Source organism: Tasmannia lanceolata, unplaced genomic scaffold (assembly GCF_043159265.1).
Source record: "Tasmannia lanceolata isolate RefF3 unplaced genomic scaffold, GAP_Taslan_0.1 ptg000026l, whole genome shotgun sequence".
Classification (NCBI taxonomy): domain Eukaryota; kingdom Viridiplantae; phylum Streptophyta; class Magnoliopsida; order Canellales; family Winteraceae; genus Tasmannia; species Tasmannia lanceolata.
This window is the reverse complement of record NW_027518703.1, coordinates 4,483,260-4,500,440: the sequence shown is the minus strand read 5'-3', so window position 1 is coordinate 4,500,440 and position 17,181 is coordinate 4,483,260. Positions and strand designations below refer to the sequence as shown.

Sequence of the window (17,181 nt, the reverse complement as noted above, 5' to 3'; positions counted from 1 at the left end):
GCATCTTCTCGAATATCGATCTGAAGAGTGGATATCATCATATTTGCATACGACCAGGCGACGAATGGAAGACCGCCCTTAAGACCCGTGAGGGTCTATATGAGTGGTTAGTCATGCCATTTGGTTTGTCCAACGTACCTAGCACATTTATGCGTGTGATGAACCAGATGTTATGACCCTTCATAGGGAGGTTCGTTGTTGTTTACTTTGATGATATTCTCCTTTATAGTAGGGACTCCAACGAACATGTTTCCCATTTGCGTCAAGTTTTTAATGTTTTAAGGGAAAACAAGTTCGCGAATCTCAAGAAGTGTGTTTTCTCGACTAATAGTTTAACCTTCTTGGGATATATCATGTCGGCAGAGGGCATTAAAGTAGACCTCATTAAAATTGAGGCCATTAGGAGTTGGCCAGTGCCGACATCGATCAGTGATGTGCAACGCTTCCACGGACTTGCCTCTTTCTATTGGCGATTTATTCACAACTTTAGTTCCGTGATTGCGCCAGTCACTAAGTGCCTAAAGAGTGGTGTATTCCATTGGACTCCTGAGGCTGAGCGGAGTTTTAGCCTCATTAAGACCAAAATGACGAGTGCTCCTATCTTAACACTCCGAGACTTCAACAAGGTCTTTGAGGTTGATTGTGATGCCTCTCAGGTAGGCATTGGAGCCCTCCTTAGTCAGGAGGGAGGCTCGGTTGCTTTCTTTAGCGAGATGTTTCGTGATGCGAGGTTGAGGTATTCGACGTATGATGTCGAATTTTATGCCATCGTTCAAAGTCTCAAACATTGGAGGCACTACCTGATCCAGCGAGAGTTTGTGCTTAACTCTGACCATGAAGCGTTGCGCTACATAAATTCACAGCATACCTTAAATAAGCGTCATGCCAAGTGGGTTACTTTTCTGCAGGAGTACACATTCAATCTTAGGCACAAAGCAGGGGTTCAGAATCGTGCTGCAGATGCCTTGAGTAGGGGGACATATCTGCTTGTCACGTTGAGACCAGTAGTTGTCTCGCTTGATTCCCTTAAGGACCATTATCTGACTGATCCATTTTTTTGTTCTATTTGAGAGTCATGTTTGTGGAGCGGATCCTAGTTCGACATTTGTTGTCCAAGAGGGATTCTTGTTCCATGTCACTCGCTTATGCGTTCCAGAGAGTTCTTTACGCGAGACATTGATTCAGGAACTTCACAATGGTGGTTTAGCGCATCATTTTGGGCAAGCAAAGACTCTTGCTCAGGTCGAGCAAAGGTATTTTTGGCCTAGGTTAAAACGTGACGTGATTCGTTATGTGCGCCAATGCCGGACATGTTAGTCATTTAAAGGTCAGGCCCAGAATACAGGTTTGTACTCTCCTTTGCCCATTCCTAGTAGGCCTTGGGAGGATGCCAGCATGGACTTTGTCACAAGTTTACCCCGAACTGCTAGGAAGTTCGATTCAGTTTTTGTGGTTGTTGATAGGTTCTCTAAAATTTCGCATTTCATCACATGCAAGAAAACTTCCAATGCCAGTCACGTAGCTGATTTATTCTTTAGGGAGGTTATTCGTCTGCATGGAGTCTCTAGGTCATTCACTTCAGATAGGGATACTAGATTTTTGAGTCATTTTGGAGAACTCAATGAAGCAAAATGGGGACTAAACTTCAATTCAGTAGCGCATATCATCCCCAGACAGATGGGCAAGCAAAGGTGGTTAGTCGCAACTAGGGAAATTTACTGAGATGTTTAGCTGGCGAGAGACCACATCAGTGGGACTTGATTCTACATCAAACAGAATTTGCATATAATAGTTCCACTTGTAGATCCACTAGCAGATCACCCTTTGAGATTATTTATGGCTATCCTATTCCCCATTTACTTGTTCGTACCCCCATACCATACCCCGGACGTAGCAGTGCTGAAGCCGAGGACCTCACTCGGCACATAAAAGAGGTACAACAAGAGGTGTTTGAGCGGTTGCGTGCGAGCACTGAGAAATACAAGGCAGCGGCAGATCGACACCGCAGAGAGCAGATATTTAGCAAGGGTGATTGGGTGATGGCGTACTTTCGACGAGAGCATTACCAGTTGGAGCATACGGCAAGTTGGAGCGGAAGAAGTATGGACCTTACAGAATCCTCAAGAGGTTGGGTCCCAATGCCTATTTATTGGACCTCCCTATGGATGGTGCGACTTCTCCCGTCGTCAACTTTGCCGACCTGTACCAGTTTCATGGAGACCCACTAGAGCACAGATAAGTGACAATTGGCATGGGTGGGAGGTTAAGAATTTACGTAGACCTCGAGGGTCAAGATCTTTGAAGTCCATTTATCAGGTCAAAGATGATTTTTATATGGGGAATAGGTTTAGGGTGGGGTTGTGAGAGTACTAGGCTTTGGGAAGACCTCTATTGCTTTGGGCCAAGCTTTTATAACCAGGATAGTGAGGGATTAGGAGGTCAAAATTTCATATTGCTAGTGGGTGGAGAAGGCTGGTTTTGGTAGTGGGGTTTTTTTAAATAAAAATTTAAAACATGAAAAAGTAAATTTTATTGTTAACCTTCGGTGCATTCTTAGACATTTATGCCTCCCATGTGGGAGAACGCATTTGAGCGGCTTTTCTCCCTTCAACTATTCTCTAAGAAGCACGAGTCAAAGACAAATTGGAACTTCCAGTACTTGCATGCTTTCTATTGGAATTGGACTGCTATGTTGGGAAATATCAGTACCCGAGATAGGTTGAAAAGTGGAAGTTCTAACTTGGCAGTAGAGGAATTCTATTCGACGAGTATGAGGGACCAATGGGACTTATTCATTACATAATTTGCAAGTGGACATGAATCATTTAGAACAAGGTGATTGGCTTGTACTGAGTTGAGTGTTCCTGAAAATCTGAAATCTGTGAAGGCGCTCATGGATGGTTGGTATTGTTGTTTTCTTGGGACTTTAGAGAAGACCCTTCAATGGCTCCTTTTGCAGCTATGTGGTCAATTTGGGTTGGAAGGAACAGAAGGACATTGGGAAAAAGTGTCACCATCGCCCGCATATGTCTTGCCATCCTACTTTTGCTAATTGGGCCTTGGTTAGAGAAAATTTATGGGCCATTCAATTCAATATTTTTTTAGAAAGTGATAGAATCTTGATAGGCAGGATCCTAAAGAGAATGACTAAAGCTAAATGGACCCCTCCAGCTTTTAACTCAATTAAGCTAAACTATGATGGGCGTTCATTGGCTTATTTGGGAGCATCCAGTATCGTTGGGGCATTTAGAAATCAAAATGTAGACATCGACCTCTCCTTTTGGAACGATTGTCATCTCCAGCTCAAACAATGTGTGCTTCGATTATGGGACTGTTTTTATGACGGGCTTGACCAGGAGGCTTATTGTAGAAAGGGACCCCATAAATGTAATTTTATGGGACAAGAGGGAAATGTGGGCCATTGGAGATTGACTAAGTGCATTATTGAGGTAAAGAATTGATGTAGAATGAATAATTTGACCTTTTTATATGTGCCTATGAGAACTAACAATGTGGCAGATGGTTTAGTGCAATCCGGAGTTTCTAGGAACTCATTGTTTAGGGCAGCCTCTCCCCATTATTTAGCTTTGCAATTTATTTTCTTCCTAATAACAGCACCACCCCCCTCCCCCGCGCACCCATTCCCCACGCCCACTCACACACACCAACAACAAAAAAAACCCACCACGAAAAGAAAAAAAAAACAATTCTTTGGTCGCTTGCCTTGTGAATAATTCCTTTTGAAGCAAGGTTTTTATTTTGGTTTCAGGCGACATGGAAATGGAAACGTTTCAGTTTCGGTTGATAATTTTGGTGGAAATCTTGTAGAATTGCGGAAACATATGCAAATGATGAGTATTTAAGATGGTACTTTAGGAAGTGCTAGGATAAGCCAAAATATGTACTTAAAAACCATCACATAGCAAAAAACCACTCATAATAGTTTAACAACATAAAAAACATAGTGACATGCGTTGTCGCGCATGTACGATAATACCGTAGATACCACATTTCACATGTAATTATACAAATACATACACCACAATTCACATGCAAGTTCATTTAAATATAATTATGTAACACACACTGCTATAGTATACCACTAATACATATGTGGTTTTGGTTTCGCTAACCGTTTTGATTTCAGTATTTGTTTCGGTGGGGAGGGAAACATAAACATTTTTATCAATTTGTGTCGGTTTCAATGAAAATTTAAAATCATGTTTTGAAGAATGCATGAATGTGCATTTACCAACTAACTGATCAAGCATATTTTTTCCTATATGTTTAGCATCTCAACCGTATTTTTGTATTATGAATTTCTAATTCTGCTGAACAGTTCTGGTCATGTCATACAATTCCACAGTTGTATCCCTTTTGTGTATGTTGCCCGAGGTATGAAATCAAACTCATGTTTTTCTAAGGGCTTGAGGGTACCACTCTCCAATGACACAATATGTCTTTTATTCTTCATTGAAGCCACCCAAAAGAAGAAAAAATCTTTTGAGCCTAATTTTAGTAAATTAGTAATCTTCTTTGACTAATTAAAAAGCAACAGTTCACAACTCTTTGTATCAGCCTCTTTAATAAGGTATCATAAGAACAGATCAATCAGATTGTTTAGTTTGGTCTACTTTGTGAATACTGGTCCCTCCTAGCTTTACTAGTAACCGCGTAGATAATTCCTGTGTTAGTGTAGAAGAGTGTTTCTCCTAATTTAATTTGTTTTTTTGTTTTTTGAGCTTTTACCTTATGCATGATGTCTTCTTTTAATTAAATTTCAGGATATCATCCGAAGAAACTTTGACCCCTAATTTGCAAACATCAAAATGCTTGGTATGCCGAGAGAAGCTGAAAATGCATTGGTTATGGCCGGTCCAAGACCGATGGAATGGTCTACAGTTCCATATAGTTCTTTTCAAGTACCAGGACAAAATGGAAAACAAAGGACTTCTAGTTTGGCATCACCAATTATGTTGCTAACAGGCCACCAAAGTGCCATATACACTATGAAATTCAATCCTTCAGGAACAGTGATCGCATCTGGGTCGCATGACCGGGAAATTTTTCTGTGGAATGTTCATGAGGATTGCAAAAATTTCATGGTCTTAAAAGGGCACAAGAACGCAATCCTGGATCTCCAATGGACCACTGATGGAAGTCAGATAATATCAGCAAGTCCTGATAAGACTCTGCGGGCATGGGATGTTGAAACTGGGAAGCAAGTTAAAAAAATGGCAGAGCACTCATCTTTTGTGAATTCATGCTGCCCTTCTCGGAGGGGCCCACCCCTAGTTGTCAGTGGATCCGATGATGGAACTGCAAAACTTTGGGATCTGCGTCAAAGGGGTGCCATTCAAACATTTCCAGACAAATACCAAATCACCGCAGTTAGCTTCTCCGATGCTTCGGATAAGATTTTCACAGGTGGAATAGACAACGATGTGAAGGTATGGGATTTACGTAGAAATGAGGTGATTATGACTCTCCAAGGCCACGCCGATATGCTAACAGGTATGCAACTAAGTCCTGATGGGTCTTATCTCTTAACAAACTCCATGGATTGCTCTCTTAGGATTTGGGACATGCGCCCATATGCCCCACAAAACCGTTGCTTGAAGATTTTAGCAGGGCACCAGCATAACTTTGAGAAGAACTTGTTGAAATGTAATTGGTCGCCTGATGGTAGCAAGGTTACGGCAGGTAGTGCGGATCGGATGGTTTATATCTGGGATACAACTTCGCGGCGCATTCTTTATAAGCTTCCTGGCCACACAGGTTCTGTTAATGAGAGTGTTTTCCACCCCACTGAGCCTATTATTGGATCTTGCAGTGGTGACAAACAGATTTATCTGGGTGAAATTGATGCTACTTCAGGATACCCACAACCCCCAAAATAAAAATGTGAGGCTGCCAACCAAGAAATGTTAAAAGTGCTGGCTAAGAGGGCAGAAAACTAGCATGTACTGTGTAATTTCTTCACTCTGTGCATATGTTTCCATGGCAATGTGATGCATTTTTATTACTGTTGTGATAGTCTTGCTACTTTGGGAGTTGCAGAAATTACATCTCATTTTATGTTTTTTTCTAGTACAAGAGGCTAACTATACTGAGCTCATATCATTTGCTGGATTGATTGATTGCCTAAATGGGCTTTTTTGGGGTAGGTAATTCATGGTAAGTTCCATGTTATGCTCACTTTTTGCAATGTTACTCTTAGAATATATATTGTGATTTTGGCAGTTTGGCAACTATGAATTTTTTTTTTCAGGGAATATTAGCTTACCAAGTGTTGAGAGGGGTAGGGAGAATGGGATAGGGAGAGAATTGAGAGGGCATGGGTGAGATGGTGTGTGTGGGGGCTGAAAAATAAGGAAAACAAAAACTCAATTTTAGTACAGTTTTTCTTTTCCCTGCTCTCTCTCTCTCTCTCTCTCTCTCTCTCTCTCTCTCTCATTTGTTTTCATGATAAATAGGGCATCTTCAAATGGAGATGAGGGTGAAGACGCTGAAAATCAGGAAGCAAGATCCTGGAAACGGCTGTTTCCATGATGAGAAGTTGATAAAAATCGGAAACAAAAAACTCTGTTCAAAAGTCAAAACTGATCAACATTTTATGGATTTCTAGACAGCGGTTTCGTGGATTTTGTTTCCTGATTTTCAGGGACTTCACACTTTGAAGATGCCCAATTTATAATGAAAACAAATTCCCCTTAGTGTCTGAACTGGAATCATGAAGAAGGTAATTGAAGGGGTGTGCCATCCAAGATTCTTATCACCAACCATATTGATGGTAGACAGAAATGGAAACTTCAACAATTTCTTTGTCGTCAGCAGGTCCTAGGTTGTATTCTTGTTGTATTTGTAGAAAAGCCAAGTTTAAAAAAACAAGCTAAATATTTGGGACCAAAAGTGGTTAGCAGAAGTATCATTCTTATATAAATTGGTGATTATCGATCCTTTGTAAGAGTGGCTAGGCGATTTCACAAAATCAATTTTGTGGCCCAGATGGAAATATCATCTCATGTGAATGTGAATTAAATGAAGTGGTTTTTGCAAAATTAAAGTCTCTTTCCGAACTAGATAGATAGGGCTGCTAGTTTCCTTTCTAATGGCCACATTTTTTTGCCCACTTGTACCATGTGTACATATCATATATGTTGATTTGACCCGTCCAAAGAATATCACCATACGTGTGCCCTTGATATATTGTCTCGGCATAGACTCAAGCTGTAATGGACTAAGTAGTCAACAAGGAGGAGACAAGCATTGTATTTGCCTGGAACTTACCTTGGAGAATAGTAGTAAGTAGTGTTTAGTTATCATAACCTTGTAGAGTAGTGGTAGAGGTGTCATTACCAATATAATAAGAGAGGGAAGAGAGAGAAAGAGCATTCTTCTCAAGAAATCCAAGAAAAAATCCAATTTTTTGGTGGTTTTGAAATGGATATTATGGGGAAGAGATACGGGTGACACAACAGTAAACATGCAATGATTAACTAGGAAACATCCCTAAGAGTCTCTAGGGAATATCATTCTCCGTGCACCCTATTAAAATGAGAAAAAGCAAAATTCTACTTGACAGATTCTTAAGTTTTTGAAGAGAATGGTATGGAAGATACAAGTAGGGAACATGGGTGCCTCGTCACCAGACAAGCAATTATAACCTTTGAATCTTGTCTATTAGTCTCTAAGGATCGTGATGCTAAATTGGCTACCAAACAACATAAAGTTACCAAAAAAGGCCTTATTCTACTTGGGACATCATTGAGGATGCCAGGCATGTGGCAACCAAACAAGCCCTCAGCCCTTAGGTGTACATAACTCCCTTTCAGGTTGTGCACCAATCAACTTACCCCAAGCACCCGGATGCCTATATAAGGCCCCAACTTACCCCAAGCACCCAGATGCCTATACAAGGCCGTGGTGAGATAGTATAAAAACATATTACACTGACATGAGATCAAAAAGTTCTAATAATCTTAACAAGAGAAGTGGTTAATCAAGTAAGTTTAAATCATAGAGACTCAAACCAGTGTAATAAAAAAGTTGTAATAATCTTAACAAGGGAGTTCTACAAGAGAGGTGGTTAATCAAGTAGGTTTAAATAATTGAAACCAAAACAAGTGTTTTTTTTAGGGAAATGATAAATGTGCCCCTTATCATCACACGGGACACCATCAGCAGTGTACATGGCAATCAAATCTGTTGAATCCATCTGACGTGAAGTACATCAGCCCCTCTGCAGTCATTAATAAACTGCTCTGGGTGTCCCGAGTGATGATAAGGGACGCATTTATCATTTCCCTTTTTTTATTTGAAGTTTTTTCTTAATTGGTTTAGCATACTTCCCTGCTTACGAGTCCAAGCAAACAAAGCAAATAGGTCAAAATTTTATTTTATTTTTAAATGTAAGATTTGATGATCAACTTAGCTCAAGAAAGGTGATAGTAATTGACCAAAATGGTTGGTCTAACATGCTACAGACCAGCCAGGAAATGCCTTTTGCGATGGATGCTAGCAATTCCCTAATTTTAATCGGAGATGCCAACTAAGTTAGAGTACAAATTGAGTCTGGCTAAAGTTAGAACCCCATAATGCCAAAATTCTCTAAGCTAAGATTCAAGGTTAAGAATTTACTCATTTTACAAGCTCATGCGGTCATGCCCAACAAATAATACATGGCTAGTGACTCATGCCATCCACCGCAATCCCATGATAAATAGATTAATTCTATGTTTTTACCCTGACAAATCATGACCGCATCGATCATGACTCACCCGAATTGACTCTCTTTTACCTTGTCAAGAGGTTTAATATGTTGTGCGCGCCTGAAGTCCAGTATTTTTCAAAAAGTAACGGGCCCACTCAGGATGATACAAACCGTTCATTTGTGGAGCCACACCATAATAGCATTTTTTTTTATATAAAATTTCACCTTGTCACTAGGAGAATGTATAATCGGATTCCTATAGTCTGTAGTGCTCCACCGGTGTCGGACAAACAGAGGGAACTAAAATCCACCTTTTCTTTGTTCAAATTATCCAAAATAATGCGGCAAAGGGAAGCCATCCTTTGGACTGGCTTTGTTCAGATCTCTGAAATCAAGACAACACCAAACTTTTCCATCTTTCTTGGGGACTGGAATGATGTTTGCTCTAAGAACAGAGTTCCTACACACTAGTGTAGATAACTTATCTACATCCTAGGCTTAAAATACAGTGGGGGACACATTGTTTGGGTGATCCAAATCATTCATTTGATGGGCCCTCACATAGATAGGGTGTGCCCAAAAAATCAGCTCCATACGATCATCCCAACCTACGATTTGTGGAGGTAAAAATGGAACCTTTACAAATCTGTCCATTTAAAAAATCAGCTCCATAGGATCATCCTAACCTTTCGAACTATGGAGGAAAAAAATGGACAAGTTTGTGAATGTTTTATACACATCCATTTTTACCTTCACAAATCATAGGGTTAGAATGATCCTATGGAGCTAATTTTTTGGGCACACCCAATCTATGTTAGGGCCGATAAAATGAATGCTTGGATCACTCAAACAATGCAGCCCCAGTGTTTTTTAAACAACAATATTACATAGTAGTTCTCTCTTCCTCTCTCTAAGTGCTCGTAACTGTTGTGTGACACCTTCACTATATAGTAGTGGATCCATCTTTGATTGTCATTGATCATGCATTTGATCATCCCAAAATCACTTTGATCTAGCACTGATAGCATCGAATGTGTTGCTTGTATATAGTTTTTTAACCTCCGTATTAAACAACAAAAATTACATTAAATGGGACATTTAGATTGGATTATTTGTCTAATTTTTGAGCTGTAGAAGATCCAAAGCAAGGCCTATCAATTGGACGCCTCATCGTATTACAATGAGGTGTTCTATTGTTCTCCTTTGTTTTGGATTGTGAAAAGGCTTACAGCCCGCCCTTCAATTCATGTTAAAGTGGTTCTTGGCAATAAATTTTTAATTTTCAAAGAAAAAAAAAATCATGTTAAAGTGGTGCGAATTATCACACAAGGTGCAAATTTATCATCACCCAAAAAAATTGAAGTTTTATTAGGGTTGCAACGGGGATATTTTACAGATTTGGAAAACATTGTCAAGGAAAACAAGTCAACCAAACGCCAAACAAGTCATTTTCTAAGGATAGTTTTTTTTTGTTTCTAAGATTGGGCTCAACCCAAATCCAAAGGGTTGAACCCAATTTTGGGTAGGGTTGGGTAGGGCTAGGATTGAGGCCTTGGGCAACCCATCCCAACGCATTACCCTAATTTCATCTTGATTTTATCATAATTTTAAAATCTCAAGGTTCCGACATAACCCAAATTGGGAATTTGGGTTAGACAGGTTGGGTTAGGGTTCCGAGATTTAGAGCCAGGTCGAGTCAGGTTCGGGTTGAGGCAAAGCTACCTGGTCTCCAACCCAACCTGGTCCGAGTTGCCTAGTTAAAGCTCTCTTGGTTTTGATGAACCACAGAAAAAAATTATTTTCAAGGCAAAACATAAAAACTTTGAAGAGGCTTTTTATATAATCAGAAATGACAGAGGATTGGAGCAATGTGATCAAATTTGCTTAGGCAGAAACAAATCCTCTTGAACTAATAATTGCTAAAAAAATCCTCAAATCAGTCTCTTAACTCAAACCCCAAAACAAAGAACTTAATATTTGAGCATATTTAAATCCTACATAAGCAGTAAAACAATGCCAAAACTGACCAAGTATGCCAAATCATTTCTTCTTGCCTGCCTTCGCAGCATCTCCAGCCTTGGTCTGCATATGAAAAAGAGGAGAACAAAAGCAAAGGTAAAAAAAATTTAGAACCAAGCGAGAGGAAATTTGAAACACAAGGAAAAACTGCTGTCACTTCACCTTCTTCACACCCCTAATCTTCTTTGCCCTGTTCTTTCTCTCCTTCATCTGCTTTCTCGATTTCTCGACCTTTGTATCTAGGCCATTCTGCCAAATAACAACACATACAACAGTCATAAACGAGACATCAATGGAGAAAATTAAATGTGTTCTATAAGCAGACATGTAAGTTTATCTAAAAGTTTAGATTTGCTTCTCTAAAGGTTTAAACAGATCGACATTTTTAGTAAATAGTATGATCAGGATGCCCGTGGCTACAAAAAACACTGCTTCTATAGCTATTGTCAAGAGATGACTATCAGAGGCTGTAACCATAGTTTTAAATTTCGTCCGAAATTCAAAATTTCAGATCTCGGTTGGGACTTGGGACCAAAACCAAACTTTTTGCAAAATTCGAAATTTTCGGATTTCCCAAATCCGAAGTTTCGAGAAATTCAATTTTTTTAATTAATTCCTTTTTTTGTAACGGATTTCAGCCTAAATTTAAACCGAAACCGAAATTTAAATCCATGGCTGTAACATACTGGGAAGATAGATTTACATCAGGTCTTGCAGTTCCTTTTTATGAGGACAAAAGTTCAATAAACAATCTAGTCGGAGAGAGTCTGCTATTCATGCAACCAATTACAGGATAAGCGAATATTAAGGTTACAATGAAGAGTTAAATTATTAAACAGAAAAGGTAATTGCAGTGATTTTAAATAGATTATCTGATTAACTAAGGCCCTGTTTGCTCTGGATTTTGAGAGCCAGTTACGAATCGAAGAGTGATTATTTGTAAATGCCACTTGCCTAGGCACCCAAAGGAGGGAACCAACATGACTTGAAATAACCAAAATAGTTTTTATTGCTGAGAATGGAGAGATTTCTTGGGATACCAATCCTCGAAGCTACAATTTAAAGGTCTAAAGACAACACCTTTTACCAGCAAAGCAATGGAATAACGATGCAAACTAACTACATATGATAAAGGTCTCACCACTATACGTCATATGCTCGTACATATTACCTGAACGCACGCAACAAACAAGCTTTATAGCTCAAGAAATCATTTGACTTGAGTGTAAGCCCACTTGGACCTTATGGCTTAATTAAAAATGGAAGAGAAGCATTGTTTTGAATACGATTCAATCAATCTGTCTCCTACATAATTTTTCACGGGAACCATCTTAGGGCCCATATTCTAATTTTTTGGTGTCCTTTAGGTATCTTTTAAATCCCGTCAAGTTATAGGAGTACCACGGTCTTTTCTCACCAATATTACTTAGTTTCGTTAAGATGTAAGTGTTTAAAATGGGGCCCACATATTTACTAAGAAAATCTTAAATGATACAAGCATTTAAGCATTTGTAATTAATCACTAAAATTGTTAAGTGATCACAACATAAGGGAGTTCTTAATCCTTATATTTGTGGAACTTGACTTGGGTAAGTTTCCATGATGGGTTTGAAGAGACCTAATTTATTTGTAGTAGGATTAGATACTCCATCTAATGGGAGTCCTTAAGTCTTTAGGAATTGACTAAATCAATTGACACTCGTCTTGTTACTATTGGCAGAAAATAGTTCTTAAAATGTTCATAATTTTTGTTTTAAGGAAAGTCCATGAAAAAGAGTCTTGAGTTGATAGGAGTCCTAGTAAGGATAGGAATTGAGGTTTACAACTTGATTTGGGTGAACTTTAGCAGTCTTAATCCTCTAATTATGAATACCATGGAGTTTGAAGCATCTATAAATTGTAAAGATCTATGACCTTAGCTACGATGGTATGATTGAATAAAATTGAGTTTGTACTCCCAAGCTTAGTTGCCAACCATCTCTCTTTCACGGGAGCATCCGCGTCTTCCCTACTCGTTCCCTTTCTTTCCTTCTGCTCTCTTTCTTTCTTTTCCCAAGAAGTAATCTGCAAACCTCTAATTCGCATCAATTTGGTATCAGAGCCTAGTTGATAGAGCCTAATAGACACACTAATAAGGGTAGCAATTGAGCTTAACAACTTGATTTGGATGAAGTTTAGGACTCCTAATCCTTTCTTAATTGTGAATGGGGTTTGAAGTATCTATAAATTGTAAAGGCTTAATGACCTTAACTACCACCATTTTATTAAATAAAACTCAGTTCGTACTCCCAAAGATTGGTTGCCCTCCCTCCCTCCCCCTCTTAAGGGAGGATTAGTCCTCTCTCCTTGTTCCCTTCCCAAACCTCTGATTGGCATCAATTTGGTATCAAAACCTAGGTTTGAATGACTTTAAATAGCTGGATTGTGATAGAAAGATCCGAGCCTATGGATCATAATCAATACATTATAAGAAGTAGAGACATACCAGGATTTTATGGAGTTAATGAACAGGAATATCTTGATTGGGTATTACTGTTAGAGACATATTTATGGTAGCATTATCTAGGCGATGTCCAAATTAATTGCATTACCAAGATAACTTTGCTCAGACATGTCTTAGAGTGGTGGCTAACATTGAAGCAGAAACGATACATAATAGGAAAATCATCTATTGATATGAGAGATCCGGAAAAAAAATTCTCCGACGGCTTTTCAGGAATGCAAATACTTTGAGCTAGAACGATTTGAGGAGAAAGACAAAACTCGCGTGATGAAACTATCTATTTCTCTAAGAATCCAGAAGACTTGGCAAATGTACAGCCAGGAATCCAGGTCTTGCAGGAATTGGGGGAGTACTGAGGGGTGAGTTGGGGTCAGTTAAATGAGCTTTTGCGGGCCTAATTGGAGTCACAGACTCCAATGAGGCGGAAATGCTGCGTCCCCAGGGAATTAAGCTATTGGAGAAGGATATCATTGGTAATATGGCGGTGGAAGGGGATTCCCTCAAAGTGATCGGATGGCTCAGAGGCTCACCCTCAACCGTAGAGATTTGCCAAATACTTTGATCAGATAAAAGATCGAGTGGGAGCCTCCCAGATTTCTTTCCATCATATCAGAAGGTAAGCTAATAGTGATGCCAATATTTTAGCCAAGGCGGGGGTGTTGAAGGAGTGTTTGGAACTATTCGACTTCCTCCCTCCTCGATCATTCCCAACCTTTTTTTTTGAATGGCGAAATTCTAGTAGAATAAATATGGGGAAAATGATTGTTGAGATTTCAAGAGAAATATAGATGAAACCCAACTGCCCATCTTCCCCAAATTCATGTTGCAAGGAACACTTTCGGCACGAAATGCATTGGAAATAGCACAACACCGATACACACAATCCTTGCCTTTTCAAAAACAGAAGAAAAAAACAAAGAAAAAGAGTTTCCTCAAAAAACATAAGATAAAATGGGAAGATCTTATTCATTGAGGTGGGTTATGGGTGCCTAAGATCTTTATCGGTTATGGTTATCTTGAGAAATTATGGGTTTCTGAGAGAGGAAGGGAAAAGAGGGGCTTTCTTGAGCATTCCCTTCTTGCTCTTCACTTTTCTTGCTTAAGGATTAGTTTTGTTGTTATGTTTCTTATGTGTGAGTTTTTGGTTTTTATTCCTGTACTGACCATCTCCGTCTATTTCTCTCCTTTATTTTAATGAAATATTTCTGCCATTCACACACACACACAGACTTCAGAAGATCTAGGCTCCAAACTAGGGAACCGTGAGCTAACTGATACGGCAGATTTCTGCACTTTGGCAAAAACATGACGGTGAAATTCGTCCAGATCTGCTCGTTTCTAAAGCAAGAGGCTGAGTCTCTTTTAGTATCTTGATGTACAAGATTTTAGTGAATGATTGGAGGTGGAATCATGTAAAAAATCCAAGTAAAATGAGAACACTATCCAGATCTACAAAAAATGTAGATCTAGGATCTTTATCTTGAGATTTGGTCTCAAATGATCTATGAAAATACTTCAAGTGTGGAGGTTTTCTGATGAATTTCAAGAAGAACTCCGATCACAAACAGATGGAACATCAAAAGAAACAAGGATATGGCATATCTGTCATCAAGTGAACTAGACTGCTAGTTCATTATTTTGCCTTTGGATTTAGATCGTGATCTGAGTTCAAATCAAAGATTTAATGAAAAGAAAAGTAGTTGAGGAAGATCCACTTACAAAGGACAAAATCTCAAGGAAAATCTCACTAAAATTCATACATGGATCCATTCTTTGCAACTTAATTACAGTTCCAGTACAGCTCTATGTGTTCTTGCATCTTTCTTAAAATTCTTCAAGAAATCAGCTTAAAATCTTGTGAGGATATGTAAGATCTCCAGATCTCGGAATAACCTTGCATTAGAACAAGGATAGGATAGAAAGAAATAAAAGAAAAACTTGAGATAAAGCCTTCAAATCTCCTCCTTCAAAGATAGCAGAAATTTCCCACCAAAACCAAAATTCAGATCTAAGATCTACTTCAAATTAAAAAATCTGGCAAAAACTATAAAAAATGAAGACTTGAGCACTTTATATCTCCAACTAATTACAAGGTAAAATGACTACATTACACATACTTAAGCAAAAAAACATAAAATGACATGAAACTACAAATTGACTAAACTAGCCTCTAATACAACTAACTAGTGAAAAGAAAAGGCCTACACTTAGGAGCTATGTAGGGCTGACGTAATTGCCAAGGGGATGCTTCTGCATCACCTTAGAACCTTTCATGCCTATTATTGAAAAACGGGTGTGGGTGAAACCCCAGCCCATTCTTGAGGGTGAGGGGAACTGGGGTTCCATGAGATTCCTATGTCTAGCTTTGCTATCAGCAAACAAACAGCCCATGTAGGCCTATTTGGGTGCCACGGGATAAACGAATGGGATGATGAGACTATCACCTCATTTGATTTTTTTCCGAGGGAGGTGTGTTGGCCAGTAAGGTTGTCTCCTAGAATGTGGGTAGATTAATGAACAAGAGCTTATTTCTGCCAAAAGCAGAAGTGATGAATTCAACCGCAAGTAAATTCATTCACATCTCTGTAAACTGGGAAGACATGACTAACCCAGATAGCCTGATGCTGAGACAGGTTTCTCAAGTGTTTCGCATATCATACAGATTTTGAGTATCATAGAAGACACTAGGGATGATAGGACTATTGCTTCATTGGAATTCTTTCGCAGGCCGGTGTATTGGATACTAGGATTGTCTCTTAGAAGTTAGAATGTGGGTATATCAATCAAGGAAAACTTATTTCTGCCCAAAGTAAAGCCATCAACACTTGTGAACTGGGAATATGTGAATGGCCCCGTTCCCAGAAAGAATGAATCCGAAACAGGCCCTAAGCGCTGACATATCATACACGTATCGTCCATTAGGTTGCAACAAAAACTGGAAAATCAAAGTAAAAGGACACATTTTCTTTTTTCCTAGAATTGTTTAGTTTTCATTTGCTATACATACAACAGTCCCTGTTAGCTGCAAATGTTCCAAATGCAAGCATTTTTTCACTGTTTGGCATTCCTCTCAAATCAAGATGAAAAAGGAAAATAAAGAACTGGGAATCTATGTTCTCCTTTCCTTTTACTTCCCTATACCCAAATGAAAGAAATCAGATACAATGGTTTAGAAGATCAGTTTACTACATTTTAAAGATAAAAAAAATAAACATAGTGAGTCCTCAAGATGCACACGCAATAGCCAGGAATAACAGTCTACAAGCAGATAAATTTACACTCTAACATATTTAAAATGCAAAAGAACAAGAAGAAAAAAGACAGAAATTGAATTACCCTGATGAGCCTGTATTTAGGCTCAAACTTCTTGGCATTTTCAACAGAATCATAAATCAACCCAAAACCCGTCGATTTCCCACCACCAAAATGCGTACGAAACTTAAATACAAAGATTGAATTTTGGTCCTTCACTTCATACATCTTCCCCAACCTCTCCTTCAGCTCAGCCTTGTAAAACAAAAACAAAAAAACAATGTAAAACAAAGGGGGAAAACAAAATCATTAATTAATTCTTCTACCATTCAAAAAAAAAAACAAAAGAAATAGACGATAAATTGAAATGTAAAATCCATACCTTGGAAACATTTGCTCGTCCCGGATGAAGAACATCGATGACCTAGGTTAGAAAAAATTAGAACTTTATCTTGTATGGGAAAAATAAAAGATGAAATTGAGAATCGAAGGGTAAAAGACTTACGAACTGCTTTCGTGAAAGGAGTCTATTGGTCATAAACTTTCTGGTTCGAATCGTTACAGCTTTGGTATCTGCCATTTTTGCTTCGGATTTACAACTCAACTGCTGTTCTTCTTTTGGATATTAGAAGAAGCTCTCAAATGAAGAGACAGAGCAGAAGCAAACCCTAGCAAACCCTAAAAACTGGAGTTT

The 17,181-nt window shown here is 38.8% G+C and overlaps 2 protein-coding genes and 1 non-coding gene across 5 annotated transcripts in view; 1 reads left to right on the top strand and 2 right to left on the bottom strand.

Moving 5' to 3' along the window:
* The window catches only part of LOC143858502 (Transducin/WD40 repeat-like superfamily protein), an 81,315-nt gene extending 75,225 nt beyond the window's left edge, over positions 1 to 6,090 (top strand). For all 3 annotated transcript variants that reach the window (XM_077369140.1, XM_077369141.1, XM_077369139.1), the window contains one exon: positions 4,785 to 6,090. In XM_077369140.1, the coding sequence (XP_077225255.1) occupies positions 4,830 to 5,900 (1,071 nt within the window). In that variant the 5' untranslated portion in view covers positions 4,785 to 4,829 and the 3' untranslated portion in view covers positions 5,901 to 6,090. The remainder of the gene's footprint in view (positions 1 to 4,784) is intronic.
* A 4,502-nt stretch (positions 6,091 to 10,592) lies between these two features.
* Positions 10,593 to 17,181, bottom strand: LOC143858741 (small ribosomal subunit protein eS24z). The gene is made up of 5 exons (XM_077369455.1): positions 16,993 to 17,181; positions 16,870 to 16,911; positions 16,572 to 16,742; positions 10,895 to 10,981; positions 10,593 to 10,795 (listed from the first exon to the last, which is right to left on the bottom strand). Exons 1-5 carry the CDS (start codon positions 17,065 to 17,067, stop codon positions 10,754 to 10,756), a joined length of 417 nt encoding a protein of 138 aa, XP_077225570.1. The 5' UTR covers positions 17,068 to 17,181; the 3' UTR covers positions 10,593 to 10,753.
* LOC143858864 (small nucleolar RNA snoR135) lies at positions 13,981 to 14,128 on the bottom strand. Its single transcript, XR_013239060.1, has one exon. It is a non-coding gene; the product is annotated as a small nucleolar RNA snoR135 (small nucleolar RNA).